General features: G+C 44.9%; 1 protein-coding gene and 1 long non-coding RNA gene across 2 annotated transcripts in view; one reads left to right on the top strand and one right to left on the bottom strand.

The window, feature by feature from the left end:
* Positions 1 to 6,198: 6,198 nt before the first annotated feature.
* mb (myoglobin) lies at positions 6,199 to 16,282 on the bottom strand. The gene is made up of 3 exons (XM_052043088.1): positions 16,140 to 16,282; positions 9,734 to 9,953; positions 6,199 to 9,188 (listed from the first exon to the last, which is right to left on the bottom strand). Exons 1-3 carry the CDS (start codon positions 16,220 to 16,222, stop codon positions 9,042 to 9,044), a joined length of 450 nt encoding a protein of 149 aa, XP_051899048.1. The 5' UTR covers positions 16,223 to 16,282; the 3' UTR covers positions 6,199 to 9,041.
* Positions 14,253 to 20,227, top strand: part of LOC127585539 (uncharacterized) — a 24,210-nt gene continuing 18,235 nt past the window's right edge. Inside the window, exon 1 of the long non-coding RNA XR_007958522.1 lies at positions 14,253 to 14,280. This is a non-coding gene — a long non-coding RNA (uncharacterized LOC127585539). The remainder of the gene's footprint in view (positions 14,281 to 20,227) is intronic.

Below are 20,227 nucleotides of genomic sequence, written 5' to 3'. Positions count from 1 at the left end.
TATGGGCTACTCAACTGGACTTGGTGAATGAATATCATTGAATGGGATTCTCTTTAATTTTTATGTTTATTCATGAGATATGGGTGGGACGGCCAACATTTAATCTCCATCCCTAGCAGCCCTTGTGAAAGTGTTACTGAACTGCCTTGTTGAACCCTTTACCTATGTGGTTAAGAGCCTGAGTACAATCAGAATCAGGTTTATTATCACTGACATATGTCGTGACGTTTGTTGTTTTGCGGCAGCAGTACAGTGCAAGACAGAAAGACATGAAAATTACTATGTTACAAAAGTAAATAAATAGTGTAAAAGAGGAATAACGAGGTAGTGTTCATGGGTTCATGGACCGTTCAGAAATCCAATGGTGGGGGAAAAGGAGCTGTTCCTGAATCATTGAGTGTGGGTCTTCAGGCTCCTGTACCTCCTCCCCAATGGTAGTAACGTGAAGAGGGCATGTCCTGGATAGTGAAGGTCCTTGATGATGGATGCCGCCTTCTTGAGGCACCACCTCTTGAAGGTGTCCTTGATGGTGGGGAGGGTTGTGCCCGTGATGGAACTTGCTGAGTCTACAGCCCTCTGCAGCCTCTTTTGATCCTGTGCATTGGAGCCTCCATACCAGGCAGTGATGCAACCAGTCAGAATGCCCTCCACCGTAGAGATTCCAGGATTTCAACCCAGCGACAGTGAAGGACTTGGAGGGCAACCAGAGCAGTTTGGAAGGTATTGTGCAAGAAGACCTGTCGAGTACTGACGTCTATCTTGTAGCTGGTACCTACTGCACCATATTGCACTGGAGGTGGAGGAAGTGAATACATGTTGATCCTTTGTGCTATTTTGGATGGTGTCAAGCTTTGTGAGTGTTGGAGCAGCCCCCGCCCGGGCAAGTGGACAGCACAAAAATCAAAAGAACTGCAGGTGTTGGAAATCTGAAATAAAAACAGAAACTGCTGGAAACACTCATCAGGTCAGGCAGTACCTGTGGAAAGAGAAACAGGTAATGTTCCAGGTCTGGGATCTTTCATCAGAACTGAAGAAGAGAGAAACAAGGTAGCAGAGAAGGTGGGGAGGGGAACATGGGGAATTCCTCCGATAAGATGAGACTGGATGATCTAATGTGCCCATTAAGGGGCAGATAAAGTCAGATTAAGAGGCTGTGTAACGTGTTGATTATGGTAAGGCTACGGCACATGCCCAGCAGGGCAGACTGTACAACGAAAAAGCCAAAGAAAAACTGAGCCAAAACGACAGCAAGCAAAAATGGCCAGTTCTGAAACAAACAGAAAGAGCGAGTACGCTAAAACTGGAGAATTCAACATTGAGTTCAGAAGGCTGCAATGTGCCCAGACGGAAAATGAAGCGTTGCTCATCATTATAACAGCACAAGAGGCCACAGACAGAACTCAGAATGGGAATGGGATGGTGAATTAAAGTGGCAGATTGAAATCCTAGAATCCCTACGGTGGAGAACATTCTGACTGGTTGCATCACCGCCTGGGATGGAGGCTCCAATGCGCAGGATCAAAAGAGGCTGCAGAGGGGTGTAGACTCAGCCAGCTCCATCATGGGCACAACCCTCCCCACTATCGAGGACACCTTCAAGAGGCGGTGCCTCAAGAAGGCGGCATCCATCATCAAGGGCCCTCGTCAGTTTTACAGGGATCTGAAAGGAAAGTTTCTTACGCGCAGAGACTGGTAGATATCTGAAGCATTCTCTGTGTGTGAAAAAACAGAGGAGGTGGTAGAGTCAGATATAATCACTATGTTTAGGAGACATTTAGACAGGCAAGGCATAGAAAGGTGTGGACCTGGTGCGGGAAAATAGGATTAGTATAGATGGACAAAAAGATCAATGTGGTTGTGATGAGCCAAAGGGCCTGTTCCCTTGCTGTACAACTCTATGACTCTATGACAGCAGACTACTGGTAGGATTTATTTATAGGCCACCACACAATTATAATATAGAACTCGCCATAAATCAGAAAATTGGAGGTGCATGTAACAGAAATAATTCAGTAACTTTCACTTGCAGGTAGAATGGGCAAAGTCAAATTAGCAATAATAAGGTGGAGAACGAATGCTTGGAATGAACATTTTCCAGATCAATATGTGGAGGAATCAACTAGCAAAAAAGTGATTTTAGATTTAGTTTTGTGCAGTGACAAAGGGTTAATTGATGATCTTGTTGTAAAGGGGTGTTTATGGAAGACTGACGTTAAAATAATGGAATTTCACAATGACTTTTAAAGTAATGTAGTTCAATCCTAAACTAGGGTAATAAATCTAAACAATGGAAACAATGAAGTTATGGAAGGAGAGCTATCTGTGGTTGATGGGAAAATCCATAGAAAGGTATCACAGTGGGCAGGAAATGACCAGCAGTTAAAGAAAAGTGCACATTTTGCAGAAAAAAATGTTTCCTTAAGCCACAAAACCTCAACAAGGAAGGTGGTCCATCTACAGAAAGAATGCAAAAAAGGATTTATGAGAATGTTGCCAGGACTTGAGGGAGTGAGTTACAGGGAGAGGTTGGCCAGGCTAAGACTTCATTCCTTGTAACGTAGGAGACTGAGGGGATGACCTTATAGAGGTGTATAAAATCATGGGGGGCATAGAGAGGGTGAATGCACTCAGTCTTTTGCCCAAGAAAAGGGCACCAAAAACTGAAGGCCATAGGTTTGTAAGAGGGAAAAGCTTCAAAAGGGACCTGAGGGGCAACTTCTTCATGTAGAGGGTGGCGCATATACGGAATGAGCTGCTAGAGAATGTATTTGAAGCAGGTGCAATAATGACATTTAAAAGACATTTGTACAGATAACGTGGATAAGAAAAGATTAGAGGGATATCGGCCAAATGTGGGCAAATGGGACTAGCTTAGGAGGGCACCTTGGTTGGCATGGACGAGTTAGGCCAAAGGGCCTGTTTCCGTGCTGTATTACTTATGACTCTGGTCTTCACAGAAAAACCTGCCGAAAATACAAGAGTATCAAGGTCTAGTGAGAATGAGGTACTAAAGGAAATAACTATTCAAAAATAGTACCAGAGAAACCAGAGGAACTAAAAGCTGGTAAATCCCAAGGACCCAAAGATCTGCACTCCCAGACTTCTGAAGGAGGTAGCAACGGAGATGATGAATGCTCTGGTTGTCATTTTCTATGGATCCTGGAATTGTTCCTGTGGATCGGAGGGTTGCAGATGTTATAAAAGAAAGAACCAGAAATGACTGACCTGTTAGCTTAACATCAATAGTGGGGAAAATGCCGGAATCTATATGGATAAAGATAAAGATAAAATAACAACAGACCACCTTGAAAAGAATAACAGGATGGAGCAGAGTCAGGTTGAATTTATGAAAGGAAAATTGTGGCAGATGGAGTTCAATCCAGAGAAGTGTGAGGTGGTACACTTTGGAAGGACAAACTCCAAGGCGGAGTACAAGGTCAATGGCAGGATTCTGGGGAGTATGGAGGAGCAGAGGGATCTAGGGGTTCATATCCACAGATCACTGAAAGTTGCCTCGCAGGTGGATAGGGTAGTTAAGAAAGCTTATGGGATGTTAGCTTTCATAAGTCAGGGGATTGAGTTTAAGAGCCGTGAGGTAACAATGCAGCTCTACAAAACTCTGGTTAGACCGCACTTAGAGTACTGTGTCCAGTTCTGGTCGCCTTATTATTGGAAGGATATGGAAGCGTTGGAAAGGGTGCAGAGGAGATTTACAAAGATGCTGCCTGGTTTGGAGAGTATGGATTATGAGGAGAGACTAAGGGAGCTAGGGCTTTACTCTTTGGAGAGAAGGAGGATGAGGGGAGACATGATAGAGGTATACAAAATATTAAGAGGAATAGATAGAGTGGACAGCCAGCGCCTCTTTCGCAGGGCACCAATTCTCACTACAAGAGGGCATGGCTTTAAAGTAATGGGTGGGAGGTTCAAGGGAGATATCAGAGGGAGGTTTTTCAGCCAGAGAGTGGTTGGTGCATGGAATGTGCTGCCTGGGACGGTGGTGGAGACAGGTACACTGGTCAAGTTCAAGAGATTGTTAGATAAGCATATGGAGGAATTTAAAATAGGGGGATATGTGGGAGGAAGGGGTTAGATAGTCTTAAGCGAGGTTTAAAGGTCGGCACAACATGGTGGGCTGAAGGGCCTGTATTGTGCTGTATTGTTCTATGGTTCTATGGTTCTAATGTACTGGAGTTCTTTGAGGCTATGGCTCATAGAATAGATAAGGAGGAACCAGTGGATGTGGTACATTTGGATCTTCAGAGAGCTTTTGATAAATTCCATCAAAGGAGGTTAGTGAACAAGGTTGGACCACATGGAATTGGGCGTAAAATACTGACCTGGATTAGACAGAGAGCAAGGGGTGAGACTATACAGCTCTTTCTTCCGTTGGCAGGTTGTGATTGATGGGGTACCACAGACATCGGTGCTGGAGCCTCAGCTATTCACAGTCTGTGTCAATAATTTGACCAAGGGGACCAAGTGTCGTATTTCCAAGTTTGCTGATGATACAAAACTGGATGGGAATGTGAATAGGGAGGAGGACGTACAGAGGTTTCAACGAACTATTGGCAAGCTGATTGCATGGGGTAAAAAAACAAGGCAGATGCAATGAAATGTGGAGAATTGTGAATTTAGCCACTTTGGTGCACAACACAAAAAATCAGAATATTTTTAAATGGTGAAAGACTGGATAATGTTGGTATTCAAAGGGACTGAGATATCCTTGTACATAATCACTGAAAACCAAAACGCTAGTGTAACAAGTGACCAGGAAGACAAATGATATGATGCCTTATGAAAGAATCTGAGTACAAGAGTAAAGATGCCTTACTGCAATTATACGGGGCTTTGGTGAAAATGCACCTGGAATAATCCGTACAGTAGTGGTCCTGTTACCCAAAAAGTGATGGAGTGCAGCAAAGGTGCACTAGACTAGTTCCAGGGACGGCAGTGTGCTCTATGAGAAAGTGAGTAGACCAGGCTGTATTCTCTTGGGTTTAGAAAAATGACAAGCGATCACATTGAAACAAAGAAGTTTTTATGGGCCTCAAGAGGCATAATGTGGAGGGGCTGGTTCCCCTGGCTGAAGAGTCTAGAACCAGGGATTGTAGTCGCAAAATAAGGGGTAGACCATTCAGGGTTGAGATGAGAAGTTTCTTCATGCAGAAGGTGGTGAATTCTCTGCCTCAGAGAGCTGTGAAGGATCAGTCTCAGTTCATTCAAACCTGACATCTGAACAGATTTCTGGATGTTAAGGGAATCAAGTGACATTGGGATATTTCAGGAAAATGGTGTTTAGGTAGATGATCATTCACAATAGAGTGGTGGAGCAAACTCCAGGTGGCCCACTCCTGCACCTATTTCTGATAGGTGGTTTGATTGACTGAATAGGTTGATTGCTGATTTCCTATCCATGCCTGACTTAATGCTATGAACCTTCCGAGAGTCTGTAGTCAATGTCGAGAATTCCGGGGGTCCATTCCCTCCTGACTGTATACCGTTCCACCAGCGTATTTTGTAACTGCAGTACAGGAGACTGGTTGAAAGCTATGACCTTATCAGGTTAGTGTGTGCACCAGTGCTCCCCACTGTACTACAACAAATTGATGGAAGTGAGGAAGAGTTGACTGGCCTTTACCATCTGCAATACTTGGAGTCCAGTTTTAGTTTCATTATTTATTTAATAGTGGTTTGATACGGTTATTTGAAAGGCCATTCTGGGACATTTAAGGGTCAACTATATTGCCCTTGATCTGGGGTCATGTATAGACCAGACTGAGTAAGAGCAGCAGGTTTCCTTCTTCCAAGAACATTGGTGAACAATATAGGATTTTCTGACAATCCACCAGTTGCCTGGTCACTAATTCTGATCCCAGCCTTTTAAATAATGAACTAAATTCATATTCACAAATTGCTTTGTTAGGATTTGAACTTGCATTTCTGAATTGTATGTCCAGTGACATAACAAATATGCTATCAGTAACAAAATCGGTAATGGGGAATTGGCTACAGTGTGTAGTGGCACAACAGTGATAGCAAACAGAAGTGACTGCACAAACTCCCACTGACCTGTTGATAGCCAGCTAAATTCCAGGTGTTACTAGTGCAGCTGAAAATATGGCAATGTAGAGATTAAATAAGTGCGACAAAGGTTATGTATTTTGAAGATATGTCTAAATAACATGCATTGCACAGTGCAGCAAAATCCAACCTTTATTTCTGAGTTTTCTCATGTACAGGTCAATCAAAGAATTTGTCCTAAGCAGTTCCTACTGTCCAGGCCAAGTTAACTGGTTTTGTTTCCACTGTACCTTAGCGGAGATATTCTACTATACAACTCCATGTAATTCAGAAAAACACAAGTTAGCAATTGTCAAAATAATTCCAGTTGCCTGAAGCCCACCCTCACTGCTGGAATATCTGCAGCTTTTTACATGGCCAGTGTAGTGTATTACATATAGTCATATGCAATCACTACTGTTCCCGCTATTTGAAATTTATCCAGGCATATATACCTGGGCAGAGTATTGGTTAAGTCAAGCACTAATGGTTGGCTGTTGAATGATCAGACAATTAGGAGGGAGAGAAGGGGATTATATCTATAGCCCAGGCAAGCTGAATATTTTTTTCTGTGTATGGAGAAGATAAAATTGGAATTAACATGTTCTGCTGCTGCTAAAAAGTTACAAGTTGTACATTACACTACTTGATCTGTCTACATGCAAATAGACTAGCAGAATCAAGGTATTCATTCCCAAAACATTTTGTTCATTGACTCAATCACCATAACCTAGGAGCTCTGGATATGATGAACTGTTCCTGTTTACTTGTAAATCAGGAAACTGTGATCACACCAGCAGTGTGTTAAGCTTGGCCAGTCTCTGAAGCAGATGGTAACTTTAGGCAATGTTCTGACCCCCTCTAAAACATCCTCGAAAAAGAATTTAGGATTTGAATTAGAATTGATTCTGCTTCTGAAAATGTTAGAAGAATGGCTGATCCTGATTTACTAAGATTTAAGGAATTAAAATATCTTCTGTAATTAATATTTAAAAAGCAATACCAAAAAAGAAACTTATTTAAGTAGAGGATGAGGGTTGAGCTGGGCATGTGTCAAGATAATGTTTTCTTTGTTACGCAGTCTGGCATCATCGGCTGTCAGCGTCAGGTCTGTGCTGTAAATTCAGAACAATTTTGCCATGATCAAATTAATAAATCTTTTCAAGAATTTTATTCTTCTTTATATCAATCAGAATTTCCTGAGGATCCTACATTAATGCATGAATTTTTAAGGAATTTGAAGACTCTGAAATTATCACAATGAACGTTCAATATTAAATACACCCATTTCGGAGGAAGAAATAAAGAAAGCAATTTCTTCAATGAATTCGGGTAAAACACCTGGTCCTGATGGGTATACAGTTGAATTTTTTAAATCCTTTTCTGATCTTCTCTCTCCCTGGTTAGGTAAAATTTTTAAAGATGCCCTATCAGTAGGTGAATTACCACAATCTTTTTATGAAGCAACTATCTCTTTAATTCTGAAAATGGATAAAGATCCTACTGAATGTGCATCTTACAGACCTATTTCTTTATTGAATGTGGATTCCAAAATTTTTTCCAAAATATTGGCTTCTAGACTGGAAAAGGTACTTCCACAAATTATTTCTTATGACCAGACAGGATTTATTAAAAATCGTTATTTGCATTTTAATATTTTAAATTTCTCAAGTGTGTTAAATAAATATTCCCATGCAACTCTATCAAACACCTTCTTGGCATCAAGCGAGATAACACATTCTGGGATTATAGATGAAGACAATATTCATTAATTTAACACACTTGAGAAATTTAATTTTGCCATATTTGATCATCAGTTTCTCAGGGATGGTTAAAGAAAGGAAGACGTATATTTCTTTAACTACTACAAATTAAGTCCTATTGAAGTATAATCGCTGTTGTTATGTAGAAAGTTGGGCAGAACAAAGTTCCTCAGATAGTGTTAGTGACAGATGGTCTGTTTGTCATGTTGGTTGAAAGATAAACATATTGACCAGACCCAGCAGCTCTGATCTTTTACTATAGAGTGAGTGCCTCATTAATGTTTACATCCTATCAGGGGGTAAATAAGACCTTGTTACAACATATTATCTGAAAGGCAGCTCCTACCACAGTGCTGCACGTGCACAGCAGGTGTGTCAGCTTAGATGATGAGGAAAGATCTTTGGAGCAAGTCTTGAACCCACAATCTTCAGACCCAGGCCAAAGAATGATGCATTCCTGGGTGGGTATATCGGTAGCATCCTGTTGTGGGAAATAAATGGCCAAATTTTTCCAGTTTATAAGTATTGGAACTATTGGGCAATGAATTTGGTCGTGAAAATTCAATCTGATGGTGGGATTCTCTGTTCATTCCGCCTGAACCCACTCAAGTTTACAGTGGTCAGTGAGAGGTCAGTGAACAGAGCCTTTGCTCAAATTCTTACCTGCTGGCCACTGTTAGCTAAATAATTTAAATTCTAACCACACATCCACTTCACAGGACGAATTGAGATCTAAGCTTTCTGATTTATTTTGGAGAGCAGTGGATCAGATTTGCCTGTATTGTACACCTTAGCCCAGGTGGATATTCTGGTGTGAGCTCCCACCCATACCAACTTTGAATGTGGAATCCTAGAGCTGGGCGCTGGATCCAATGTAGGAACTTAGTGGTACAATATATTGTACTCTGGGTTGAGACTTTACTGTGAACCTAGTCTATGGAGTTTCCAAAGCAGCAATGGTAGAATAATGTGAATTCAAATATATGCGAATAGGAAAGTAGTTGATGATCTAATTGCATTTCCACACATTCATTACATTGTAGGTTCATTCACAAAGAAAACATTATATTGTGAACTAAACAAAAGGATCTACAGTCTATAAAGCCCATCAGGAATTAAAAGCGGAATAGCCACTTCTACCAAACTATTACTATCATACTATTTAATACAATTTTTGCACTGTTACTTATGAGCTTTATTCAGGAGGGTCAGTGTTTAGCCCTGGAAATTAGCTTCCTTGTACAGTTTCTCAAGGTCGGAGCAGATTGTCTGAAACACCTTTGAGAATGAATCCTTTACAGGTCCAGTCATGCTGCTTGGGTACTTCTCGGTGAGGATGGTCAACATAATGTTGGTGATCAGCTGGAAGGAAATACAAAGTGAACAAGAATAAGGTGAGCATGGTATTAATTTCACAGGAAAGTGCATTGAATTGGATAAGTATGTGTGGGACTGACATATCGAGGGTTGATAATTATGGAGCTAGTTACATTGGTGTCAACACTGCTGCAGTCGTGTAAACAAAATCAGCCATTGCCCAAATCACTCCAATGCCTCTTGAGCAATAGGGAGCATGGATATGGACAACATCATGCCCACTACAGTCAGATAGCTCACAAATGCCTACTGTCTAGAGTCACTAATTAGGATGGATTGTTTATTTTCACAGGATGCCGAGTGCTGAGGATTATCAGCAGCATCTTCAGGAGAGGAGGGGAGGGCTCAGGGGCAAGGGAAAGGACCAGCTGAGCTGTCTGATTAAACAACTTTGAGCTGTGGGCACGTGCTAAGTGGGGACTCAATAATGTGGGCATGTACTAAGAATTCAATGATGACTCATTTGTTGAACAGCAGAAATTGTCAAAAGTTATCAGTCAGTTATATAGTGCTTTGGAATGTGTACTTACAGTGAAGTTATGTGGCGGGATCTTGTGCTTGTGGATGTGCGTTTCTGCCAATGCCTTCAACTCGTTGGCATGGCTACCCTTCTTCTTCACTATTTTGCCCACAGTCTGGAGCACAGTGTTGCCATGGGTGCGGACATCCTCATTGTTCTCCAGCTGATCCAGAGACAAGTCCCTAAACTTGGGGAAATGCTTCTTAGTTTCTGCATGTTCCTTGAATAACCTGGAGTGAAAGGGGTGGGGAACAGTGGAATGGGGAGAAAGAGAGGAGAGAGACACAGAGAGGAGTTAAAATGGCCCTCCTATACTTTCCAACTAAAAGCAGGGAGGAAGTCCTGGAATTAGAAACAAGGGGCATATGGTAAATATGTAAGAAAGAGTCCTGGATATAAAGGGGAAGAAGTGTTACATGAGTGTTGTAAGTGGATACCACAATGACACAGTAGTTGGTGCTGCTGCCAGAAACCCGGGTTCAATCTTGACTTTGGCTGCTGTCTGTGTGGAGTTTGCCCCTTCTCGCTGTGATACGTGGGTCCCAAAGACATGCTCATTGTCTACTGTAAATTACTGCTGGTGTGGGTGTGTGGTGGGAGAATGGGGAAAGGAAAAGTTAGTGAGAGGCAAGGGGAAAAGTCGGATTAACTTAGGGTTAGTTTATTGTCATAGCATAGAATGAGACCTCTCAGCTCATTGTGTTCACGTCAACCATCAAGCATGGTGCTTAATGGTTGCTGTGGATACAATGGGCTGAAGAGCCTCATTCTATGCTGTCTCTGACAATGGTGCCCTCTATCCACATGTTCTTTCCTTATGAAATTGTTTCCCCTGCGCTCCTCCAGATTATACACTCTGAAAGAATATTGATTCTGCCTTTTTGGACATAGGAACAGCACCAGGCCATTCAGCCTGTTCCTCCATTCAACAGGATCCTGACCGAGCTGTGCGTCCGACTTTGCTCCTTTGGTTATCAAAAGGCTATCTCTCAGATATAAAGTTAACATCAATTCCCATCTGCAAAAGGGAGTTCCATCATCTGTAAGCAGAAGTCTTTCCTAATTCCACTCTGTCTCTATTAGACTATGCTGCCTTGTTCTTATCTCACCAGCCAACAGAAACAGCTCCCTCTCCACGTTTTATCATATCTATAAAACCAAAACATCACTGCTTGACCTTTTAAATTACAGGGTATGCCCTGTTGAGTTGCATAATCTTTGTTAATTTGACGACTGGAGTTCACATACCACTCTGCTGGATCTGGGCACGTTTCCCTCCAAGGCCAATGTATCTTTCCTAAGATGTGTTTGTGTGAGAGACTCCTCAAAGTGCTGCATGTGCATCTCCTCCAGGGCTTTGTATAGCTGCAGCAGGACTTCTTTCCCCTTGTATTCTAGTCCTTAAATCCATCATTCTATTAAGCTTCTTGATAGTTTTCTGTGTCTGTCCAGGATGTTTAAATGACCAACACACACAAAATGCTGGAGGAACTCAGCAGGTCAGGCAGCATCTATGGAGGGAAATAAACAGTCGACATGTTGGGTCGAGACCCTTCATCAGGACTGGAAAGGAAGAGGGCAGAAGCCAGGATAGGAAGGTCGGGGAGGGAGAGGAGCACAAGCTGGCAGGTGATAGGTGAGTCCAGATGAGAGGGGGAAGGTAGGTGGGTGAGGGAGAGGGGAGATGAAAGGGAGTGACGTGAGAAGCTGAGAGGTGACGTGGAAGAGGCAAAGAGCTGAAGAAGACAGAATCCAGTACGAGAGGACAGTAGACCGTGGAATAAAAGGAAGAAGGTGGGGAATAGTTGGGCAGGTCATGAGGGTGGGAGAGGGAAAAGAGAAGGGGTGAGGGGGCCACAGGAATGAGGGAAAACAAAGGGGGGGGTGGAGAGGGGAGGGGTTACCGGAAGTTGGAGAAATCGATGTTGATGCCGTCAGGTTGGAGACTACCAAGGCGGAATGTGAGGTGTTGTTCCTCCAACACCTCTGGCCTCAATGTAGCAGCAGAGGAGGCCATGGATGGACAGGGGAGTGGGAAGTGGAACTGAAGTGGCTGGCATCCAAGTGACCTATGTACCAGGATCTTTGGTTCCTTCAGCCACCAGACCAGCAGGTTTTGGGCAGATCAGGGGCTCCTTTCACCTAGTTGATGGTCTTCCAGCAGCAAGTTGTATCTGTCCCAGTGAATCCCCAGCGGCAGCCCATAGAGCCCAGGGTTCTGTGTAAAGAGCTGGGGGGTTGGGGGGTGCGGTGGAACCAGAACAAATACCCACACATCTCCCACTTCTACCTCCACGCACAGGGGCTGTCCAGCAGGAGGGGGTAGGGGCTCATACTGTTGGAATACTTGAGATGGAGGTGCACCAGCAGTATGTGTGCAGTTTTAACGTGCATAAAGCACTCACCAATGTGTACCTATTGCAACACAACACTGACCTCACTATAGTTAGTTCACCACTACAGACAGGCACGGCTGGGCACACTGCTCACCTGCGGCACACAGCTGCCTCGGCTGTTCATATTGCTCACACACCGCTTACTGTGGCTTCCACTGTACACACCTTGTAAACTGCTGACAGCAATCTCTACTGTACACGCTTGTTCACACATTCCTCACAGCATGCTACACTGCATGCACTGCACGCACACACGGTTCCCAACAGTCAGTCCCCATTGGACACACTGTGCACAACACATGCACTATTCACAACAGTCAGTCTGCACTGGGCATACTGTGTGTGTGCACAAACACACACACACACAATTGACAATGGATTCACAACAGTCAGTTTGCACTGGTCACACTGTGTGTGCGTGTGCACACACAGGCACACACACATGCATACAGACACACACAAACACACAGGCACACCCCCCCCCACACACACAGACTCACACCCACACACACACAGACACACACACAATTGACAACAGATTCACAACAGTCAGTCTGTACTGGTCACATTGCATGTGTGTGTGCACACACAGACAGACAGACAGACAGACACACACACACACACACACACACACACACACACACACACACACACACACACACACACACACACACACAATTCCCAGCAGACCATCTCTGTACACTGCACACATCACACCATAACAGTGAGCAAGAATATGGAATAAATCTGCTTTGTGTGATCTGTTTAGTTAAATTATAAAATTGGATTCAGTTCTTTCTCCCTCACATCTCACCCTCTCTCCTTGCCCCCCCACAGCCCACCCTGTGGTTTAAGTTAGTAAGCTGACTGCAGCTGATTCCCACAATTGCCCCACTCCATTCAAACCTCGCCTTCCCCTGCTTCTGTGGGACTATAAAACAAGTCTACAGGGCAGCTGCCGACAGCTCTACAACCTTTGCCAACAGATTATGGATTGGGTAGTGAGATCGAGCAAGCTATCTGACATGACGGACATCCCTTCCTCTTCCTGCTGCCCACAGTAGACATGAGCTTTTCTGCTGGATTCACTGGGTAATGGACCCACCATCCTCCAAAGTACTGAAGCTGTCCCGGTACTCACTCAGATCAGACAGTTCTGGCATCAATGTTGGACTGTGTCTCAGATGGCAGATTTATCCACCACAGGGCAGCTTAGATTCAGATTAGTTTATTGTCATATGCACCAGGGTACAATGAAATTCCTTGCTCGCATGAAGCTCACAGAGTAAATAATTGATACAAAGATTGTAGTGCAATCTGAGGTAGTGCAAAAAGAAATGCTGAAGTGACAATAACGGAATAACCGAGAGAGGTAGAATTAAGAGTCCAGGTAGCGCCACCGGGAAGGGGATGTGAAAGAGGCGACACCAGGACTTCCATTTCCCAGGAGCTGAGCAAATGCATTGTCCCAGTAAGAGGGGCTCAAGCTGGTGCAGTGTCCGTAACAAGGAAGGTGAACTAATGGGCACAATCGAACAGCCGTGACTGAGACTCAGTTGCAAAGGAACCAAGGTGTGAATCAAATACACCAGGCTACTTTCAGAAGTGAAAGGCAAAATGGAAAACGAAGAGGACTGGCCCTAGTAATTAATTATGTGATAGAGGCAGGAGAGAGAACAGGAAAACCAAGAAGTTGAATCCATTTAACTGGAGCGGAGGAGGAGAAACGTTGATGGGAATTGTGTGCAAGTCTGCAAACGGTACTGGTAATGCAGGGTGTAGTATTAGACGGAATCAGAGGAGCCAGTAACAAGGGAATACAGTAATCACAGAGGACTTGAATCCTTACACAGACTGGGGAAACCAAATTCGTAGTGATAGTGTGGAGAATCAATTCAAGGAATGTCAAGGATCAGTTTTCTAGATCTGCAGGTTAAGGAACTAAGAAACACTGTGTGCTTCGATGTACATGTGACTAATAAAGATAACTAACAAAGGAACAAGCTGATTTAAATCGCATGTTGTGCAGTGAGAGGGTTAATCAATAATCCGGCAGTTAATGGGTATTTAGGGAATAGTGTTCATAATATGATAGAATTTAAATCAAGATCAAAAGTCACTTGAAAGCAGGGTCTTAAATCTTTCAAAGAAACCTACAAAGGTGAGTCTTCTGTGGGAGATTGGGAAACTATTACAAGATATGACAGTAAACAGGCAATGGCTAATATTTAAAGAACTGATATATAGTTGACGGCATTTTTGTTTTAATTTTCCGATGTGGAGATCGCTGGCAAGACCAGCGTTTATTGCTCCTGGACTGTGTGCCGTGCTGGGCTGTCTCACTGGCATTGGACAGACCAGGTGTAAAGACAGCAGATTTTCCATTTTTTTCCCAATGATGTAGAAGGAAGCTATCTCGGCCTGTTGAATCTTTGCAGACTCAGGAAGTAATCCCATTCCCCCTCTAATTTTCCCTGTAATCTATTCCACATCCAGATTCCACTCACCTAATTCCTGAGGGGCAATTTACAGCGGCCAATTAACCCACCGACCCGCACGTCTTTGGGATGTGGGAGGAAATCGGAGCATCCGGGGGGAAAACATGCAGTCACAGGGCACAAACTCCACACGGTCAGCACCAGAGGTCACGATTGAACCAAGGTTGCTGGAGCTCTGAGGCAGCAGCTCCACTTGCTGTGCTACTGTGCCGCCCACTGTTTCCTCCCCTGAGGGACATTAGGGAACCTGGTGGATATTTTTTAAAACAGTCCAGTGATATTTTTATAATCAACTAGACAAGCTGATCTTTTATTAAATTGTGTTTTTAGTTGAATTTAAATCCCACATTGACAAAGACCTCCAGATTATTGGGCAACAGAACCTGCGGATTTGAAAAATCCGAAATTTCAGCAGAGATTCAAGACATGGATAAAGTAGAATACAAGAGATAAAGTGTGAAACTTAAAGGCAGACTGTAAAAGTGGTTTCTTTTTGTTCAAAGAGAATGACTTGTTCCCTTAAGGGTTGAGATTGGAGAAATCATATTCAAAAGTAAGGAAATGGCAAAGAAATTAAATCTTGGGATCTTGGATTAAACTTGGGATCTGTCTTCACAGAGGACGACACAGACGCCCTCTGGAAATAGTGGAGAACTACAGGTCGAGAGTAACTGAGCTGAAAAATTTTAGCATTAGTGAAAAAGATAGTTTGGGAGAATTTACTGAGATTGAAGGCCATTAAATTCACAGGACCAGATGACATGCATCCAACATTTTGAAAGATGTGGTCCTGGGGGTAGTAGATGCATTGGTTGTTATCTTCCAAAATTCCGTAGATTCTAGAGTGGTTCCCACAGATCGGAAGGTAGCGTACATAACCCCATTAATTGAAAAAGAGAGAGAGAGAGAGAGAGAGACGGAGGGAGACGGAGAGAGAATGGGTAAATGCAGACCAGTTAGCCTGACATCTATAGTAAAAACAGAAAATGCTGGAAACACTCAACAGGTCAGGCAGCATCTGTGGAGAGAGATAACATTTCAGGTCAAATATCTTTTGTTAGACTTCCAGCATCTGTAGTTTTTTTTAATTTTTAGCTGGAGATCTGTAGTGGGGAAAATTCTAGAATCAGTCAGACATTCAGGACACAACCAAGGTCAGATAATTAGAGTGCACAGGGGCAAATAATTAGAGGGGACGCAGAATTGGGTAGTCGGAGGGTGCTCAGTTTAGGTAAATGAGTGCATGCAGGCTTGTGGGAGGATTTGTTGGAACATACCCATTGAGAAGCAAAGTCCTGATCTGCACTAGGGTGGGGAAATAGGCAAGAGAGCCCTGCCTTCTTACGGCACCTCCCGCAACCAAAGCACATCCAGAAATATTCACAGGCATTGAAGGCTGCAGAGTGAGAGCTTGCAGTCCTTCCCAATGAGTCTGACTGTCCCTCACAGACACACAACAAAAGTAAATAGAACTATTTCTACAGGACACTATAAACAAAACAATTGCTACCAAGTGGCTTACCTGAGCAGAACAGCTTGCCCGAGGGCAGGCAGGTTCCCCTCCACGGATGACCATACCTTGTTGACGTTATCCCAGTCAGACATTATCCAGACACCTGGAAATACCACTTGCTGCTTCGAACCAACGGCAGGGATGTGCAGAGAAATTGTGGCTGCAGTTACAGCTTAGACCTTTTATACTTTCTGGCATCCTCCTGCCTCCTCCCCTCAGCCAGCTAGTCCCACCCACCCAAATGCCCCCACAGCCTATTTTGATCTGCATTTTAGGATAGGTAGAGGGGACTCTGGTCAATCCTTATCCGTACATAACATCCACAGACTGCTGGTGAACCTGTCCATGCCCAGCCCCTTTCAGCCGCCAGCCCCCTGGCTTTATCTCTCTCTCTCTGCCAGTACTTGTGACATTGTGTTTGACATTTACTTTCACCAAGCACTGGGCTCTCAGTGAACAAAGGGCTGAGCTAGAACTCAGTGAAAGTTTAGACCTCTGGACCCAGGGCTGGAAATGTAGCCGTGCTGAGAGAGTTCTCAATAACTGCCTTCTGTGTGAATTGCTTGGATAGTTTTTTTAGAATTGGCTCCCACTGCTTTAATGTTGAAATTGTTGATGAACAATACTCAAGTGCTTGACCTTAAACTAAAAAGAGTCAGTCCCAGAGAACTGCCTGTCCTACTGGCGTATCGCAGTCAGAGGGACAATGCATGAGTGAAGTGAAAGGGCTGTTTAAACCATCCGAGTGATAGCCAGGGAATGTGATCACTACCAGACACTGTGAGAAACCAAACAGAGGGAAAGCAAAGCAGAGATTGCATTTATCAGCCTCCTTCCCAAACTCCAGACAGACCACACATTTCACGGCCACCTAAGCACCAATGAAGATTAGTTGCCATTGTAATGCAGGAAAAGGGGCAGCAAATCTGTGCACAGCAAGCTCCCATTAACGACAGGTGACCAGAAATTGCTAGGGCTGTTGGACGACCACTCCCAGCATTCTCTTTCAGCTGTACCTTTGGATCTTTCTACCCCCCCCCCCCCCCCAAGAGGACAGACGGTGTCACTGACATCCCCAACGCAGTTCTTTACTCCAAAAATATACTTTATTCATAATATACACTGTGAATACAATCAGGACACCTCATTATCCTCATTCACTGTACCAGCAATTCAATATGTTCCCTTTTAATAAGTTAACATCACTGATGTTTCATCCCTAGATGTTGCATCAGTGAGATATTTGAGAGGCTGTTACCCAGAGCCTACCCCCTCAGTGTCCAGTGGTGGCAGCAGGACCCTAGACTGTGGTCCTTCCCCACAGAGCCTTTGTGGTGGCTGCACCGAGCTTCAGTATAATTGGTAAACTGGTTTACCATTGTTGCGTGTACCAAGATACAGTGAAAAACTTTGTTTTGCATGCCATCCAGAGAGATCATTCCAAGCATAAGTAAATCGAGGTAGTACGAAGGGAAATAACAGGAGGCAGAGTATAGTAATACAATTACAGGGAAAGAGCAATGCAGGTAGACAAATAAAGCGCAAGGGTCGTGGCAAGGTAGATTGAGAGATCAAGAGTTGATCTTTACTATAATAACATGTGTCTCTCAGTATGTACACCCGCACCTTGGATTGAACCATTTGGTAGCATTCCCTTATGGACCTCTTGGAAGACAAACAAGTTTCAGGCAGACCAAAGTGCCTCTCACACCAAGTCGATGATTCTCCAGCAAAAATTAATGTTTGTCTCGGTGTGTGTCCCTGCCACCGCCCATCGATCAGAGTCCTCTATTATGCAGCTGCTTGGACTGAACCTTAACAAGGATCACTGCACCCTTTTCCAGACCTTCTTCGCACACACACAGGCCACGAGGAGGTGGACAAACGTCTTGACCGCACCTCTGGCACCTCGAGGGCAGTGTGTGTGGGAGTCAGGCTCCGGCTGGGCAGGAAGGATCTGACGGGAGGGCCCATCGCATCACCAGTCAAGTGACGCCTCACATTCCCAACTTCTGTTTCACCTTGTCTACCCGCTCCAGCCAATTCCAGCCACACACGCCAGCTCCCCCAAACAAAATTCCCAGCACCTTCAGGTAGTGAGGGGAACAGAGGATCAGTCAGGCCAGTTGCTGAAGAGCATGGCCTTGCTCTTCCTGTGGTCGACCCTGGGCCCCTGGTTGCAGATGCTGATCAATCCGTGGACTGACCGTGGGACCAAGCACGCGACGTTGTCCGTGTACTGGGAGGCTTTGACTAGAACGCCCCCACCACCTGGCAGTGTCACCCCTCTTATGCCTGCGTCCTTCCTGATGGATTTGGCGAAAGGCTCAGTCCAACTCACAAGCAAGATGGGGAGAGTGGACAAGCCTGCCTGACTCCAGACTTGATGGGGAAGTTTTGTGTTTCCCACCCATTAACTCGGACTGCACTGCTGATGTCGGTGTAGAGCAGTTAGATCAAATTCCGGATTCCCTCCCCCATGCCTGTTTTAGAGAGCGCATCCATCATGTATGTGTATGACATCCTGCTGAAGGCCTTCTCCTGGTCCAAGATGACCAGGCAAGTGTCCATCCCCATCATGCGCATAGGTGATGGTATCCCTGACTCATACCCTCAGTGTCCAGTAGTGGCAGCAGGACCCTAGGCTGTGGTCCTTCCCCACAGAACCTTTGCAGTGGCTGCCCTGAGCTTCAGTTCATCCCTCAGCACGTTCTCTTGCAGCCTGGAATGTGCCAGTAGGCAGCGTTCCCTTACGGACAGCTCGCTGTACTGGGAGACCAACAAGTTTCAGGCAAACTGAAGGGCGTCTGTCACCCAGTTGATGACCTTCCAGCAGCTCTTGATGTCTGTCTCAGTGTGTGTCCCTGGGAACCGTGATCAGAGAGTCCTCTGTCACGCAGCTGCTGGGGATGACCCGAGGCAAGGACCTTATTGGCAAATGCACAGTCCACAAAGAGGTGAGTGATTGTCTCATCTGCAGCCAGTGGTGCAGTACCTCCACAGCCCAGTGCTGCTGATAAGCTACGGTCTCTGTTCGAGTCCCAGGAGCTGGAATCACATGAACATCATTGCGACGCATTTAGTGCAGCTGAAGCCTGCTGTGCAGGACACAGGCTGGGCTGTTAAGCCCCTCTCCCAAGGCTGGAGCACAGCACCCCAGCCCTAGCTTCAGTGCAGCAGTGAGGTGGCAGACAGTGGCAGGCAGTGGGGCAAGTAATACAGTGCAGAATGAGAGCAGCAGTGAAGGAGCAATACAGTGAAATGGCACAGTTCTGAAGAAGTGTAAAACTCAAGGATCACAACACTGACAGAGGACTCAGGTGCAGGAAGGCACTCAAGGAGCGCAGTGTGTAAGAAACGCCATGCTGGGGCATGACGGTGATGACTACACTGAACGACTGCAGTGCTATGAGCGCAGTATTGGAGGAAGGTGTTGCTGAAGGGGTGCAGCTGTTGAGCTGTGCAGCAGAGTAGGAGGGTGGCTCTGGGGGGCAGCAGCAGGGAAAAAGTGCAGTACTAGAGCACAGTGCTGGAAGCTTGCAGCTCTGAAGGAACGTGGCACCAAAAGAACAGTGAGGGAGCGCAGCAAGGAGGGAGAGCGATGCAGAAGGAACATGGAACTCAGTGCAGATGATGCGCGGTGCTGAGGGAGCAAAGTGATGAAGGGTTGCAGTACTGAAGGGATGCACGGTCAAAGAGTACAGCAGTGCAAGTACACTGGTGAGAAAGCAGCACTAAAGGAGGGCAGGCTGAAAAAGCACACTGCTGAAAGAGTGCAGCAGTGAATCACAGAACTTCTGCAGTACGAATGGATACCATTCAGCCCATCAAATCTATACTAGCTGTTGGCAGTGCTGACTTCAGAATGGAAATCCTTACGTGGATGTAAAGATCCCGTGCTGTTGACAGCAGAATGCTGAATCCTCCAGTGAACCTGGTACACATTTGTCCCTCGTTCTTGGCAAATGAATTGGTCATCACTGCCAGCTGTGGGATCTTGCTGTGTGCTGCATTGACTGCTCCATGTGTTCTCAATACATGATAAATGTCAATTGGTGCTTTGGGAGAATCTGGATAACAGTAAGTCAGCTCCTCCT

This window comes from Pristis pectinata, chromosome 33, assembly GCF_009764475.1.
Source record: "Pristis pectinata isolate sPriPec2 chromosome 33, sPriPec2.1.pri, whole genome shotgun sequence".
Lineage (NCBI taxonomy): Eukaryota > Metazoa > Chordata > Chondrichthyes > Rhinopristiformes > Pristidae > Pristis > Pristis pectinata.
The sequence above is the reverse complement of the archived record's forward strand: the minus strand, read 5'-3'. Positions and strand labels throughout refer to the sequence as shown.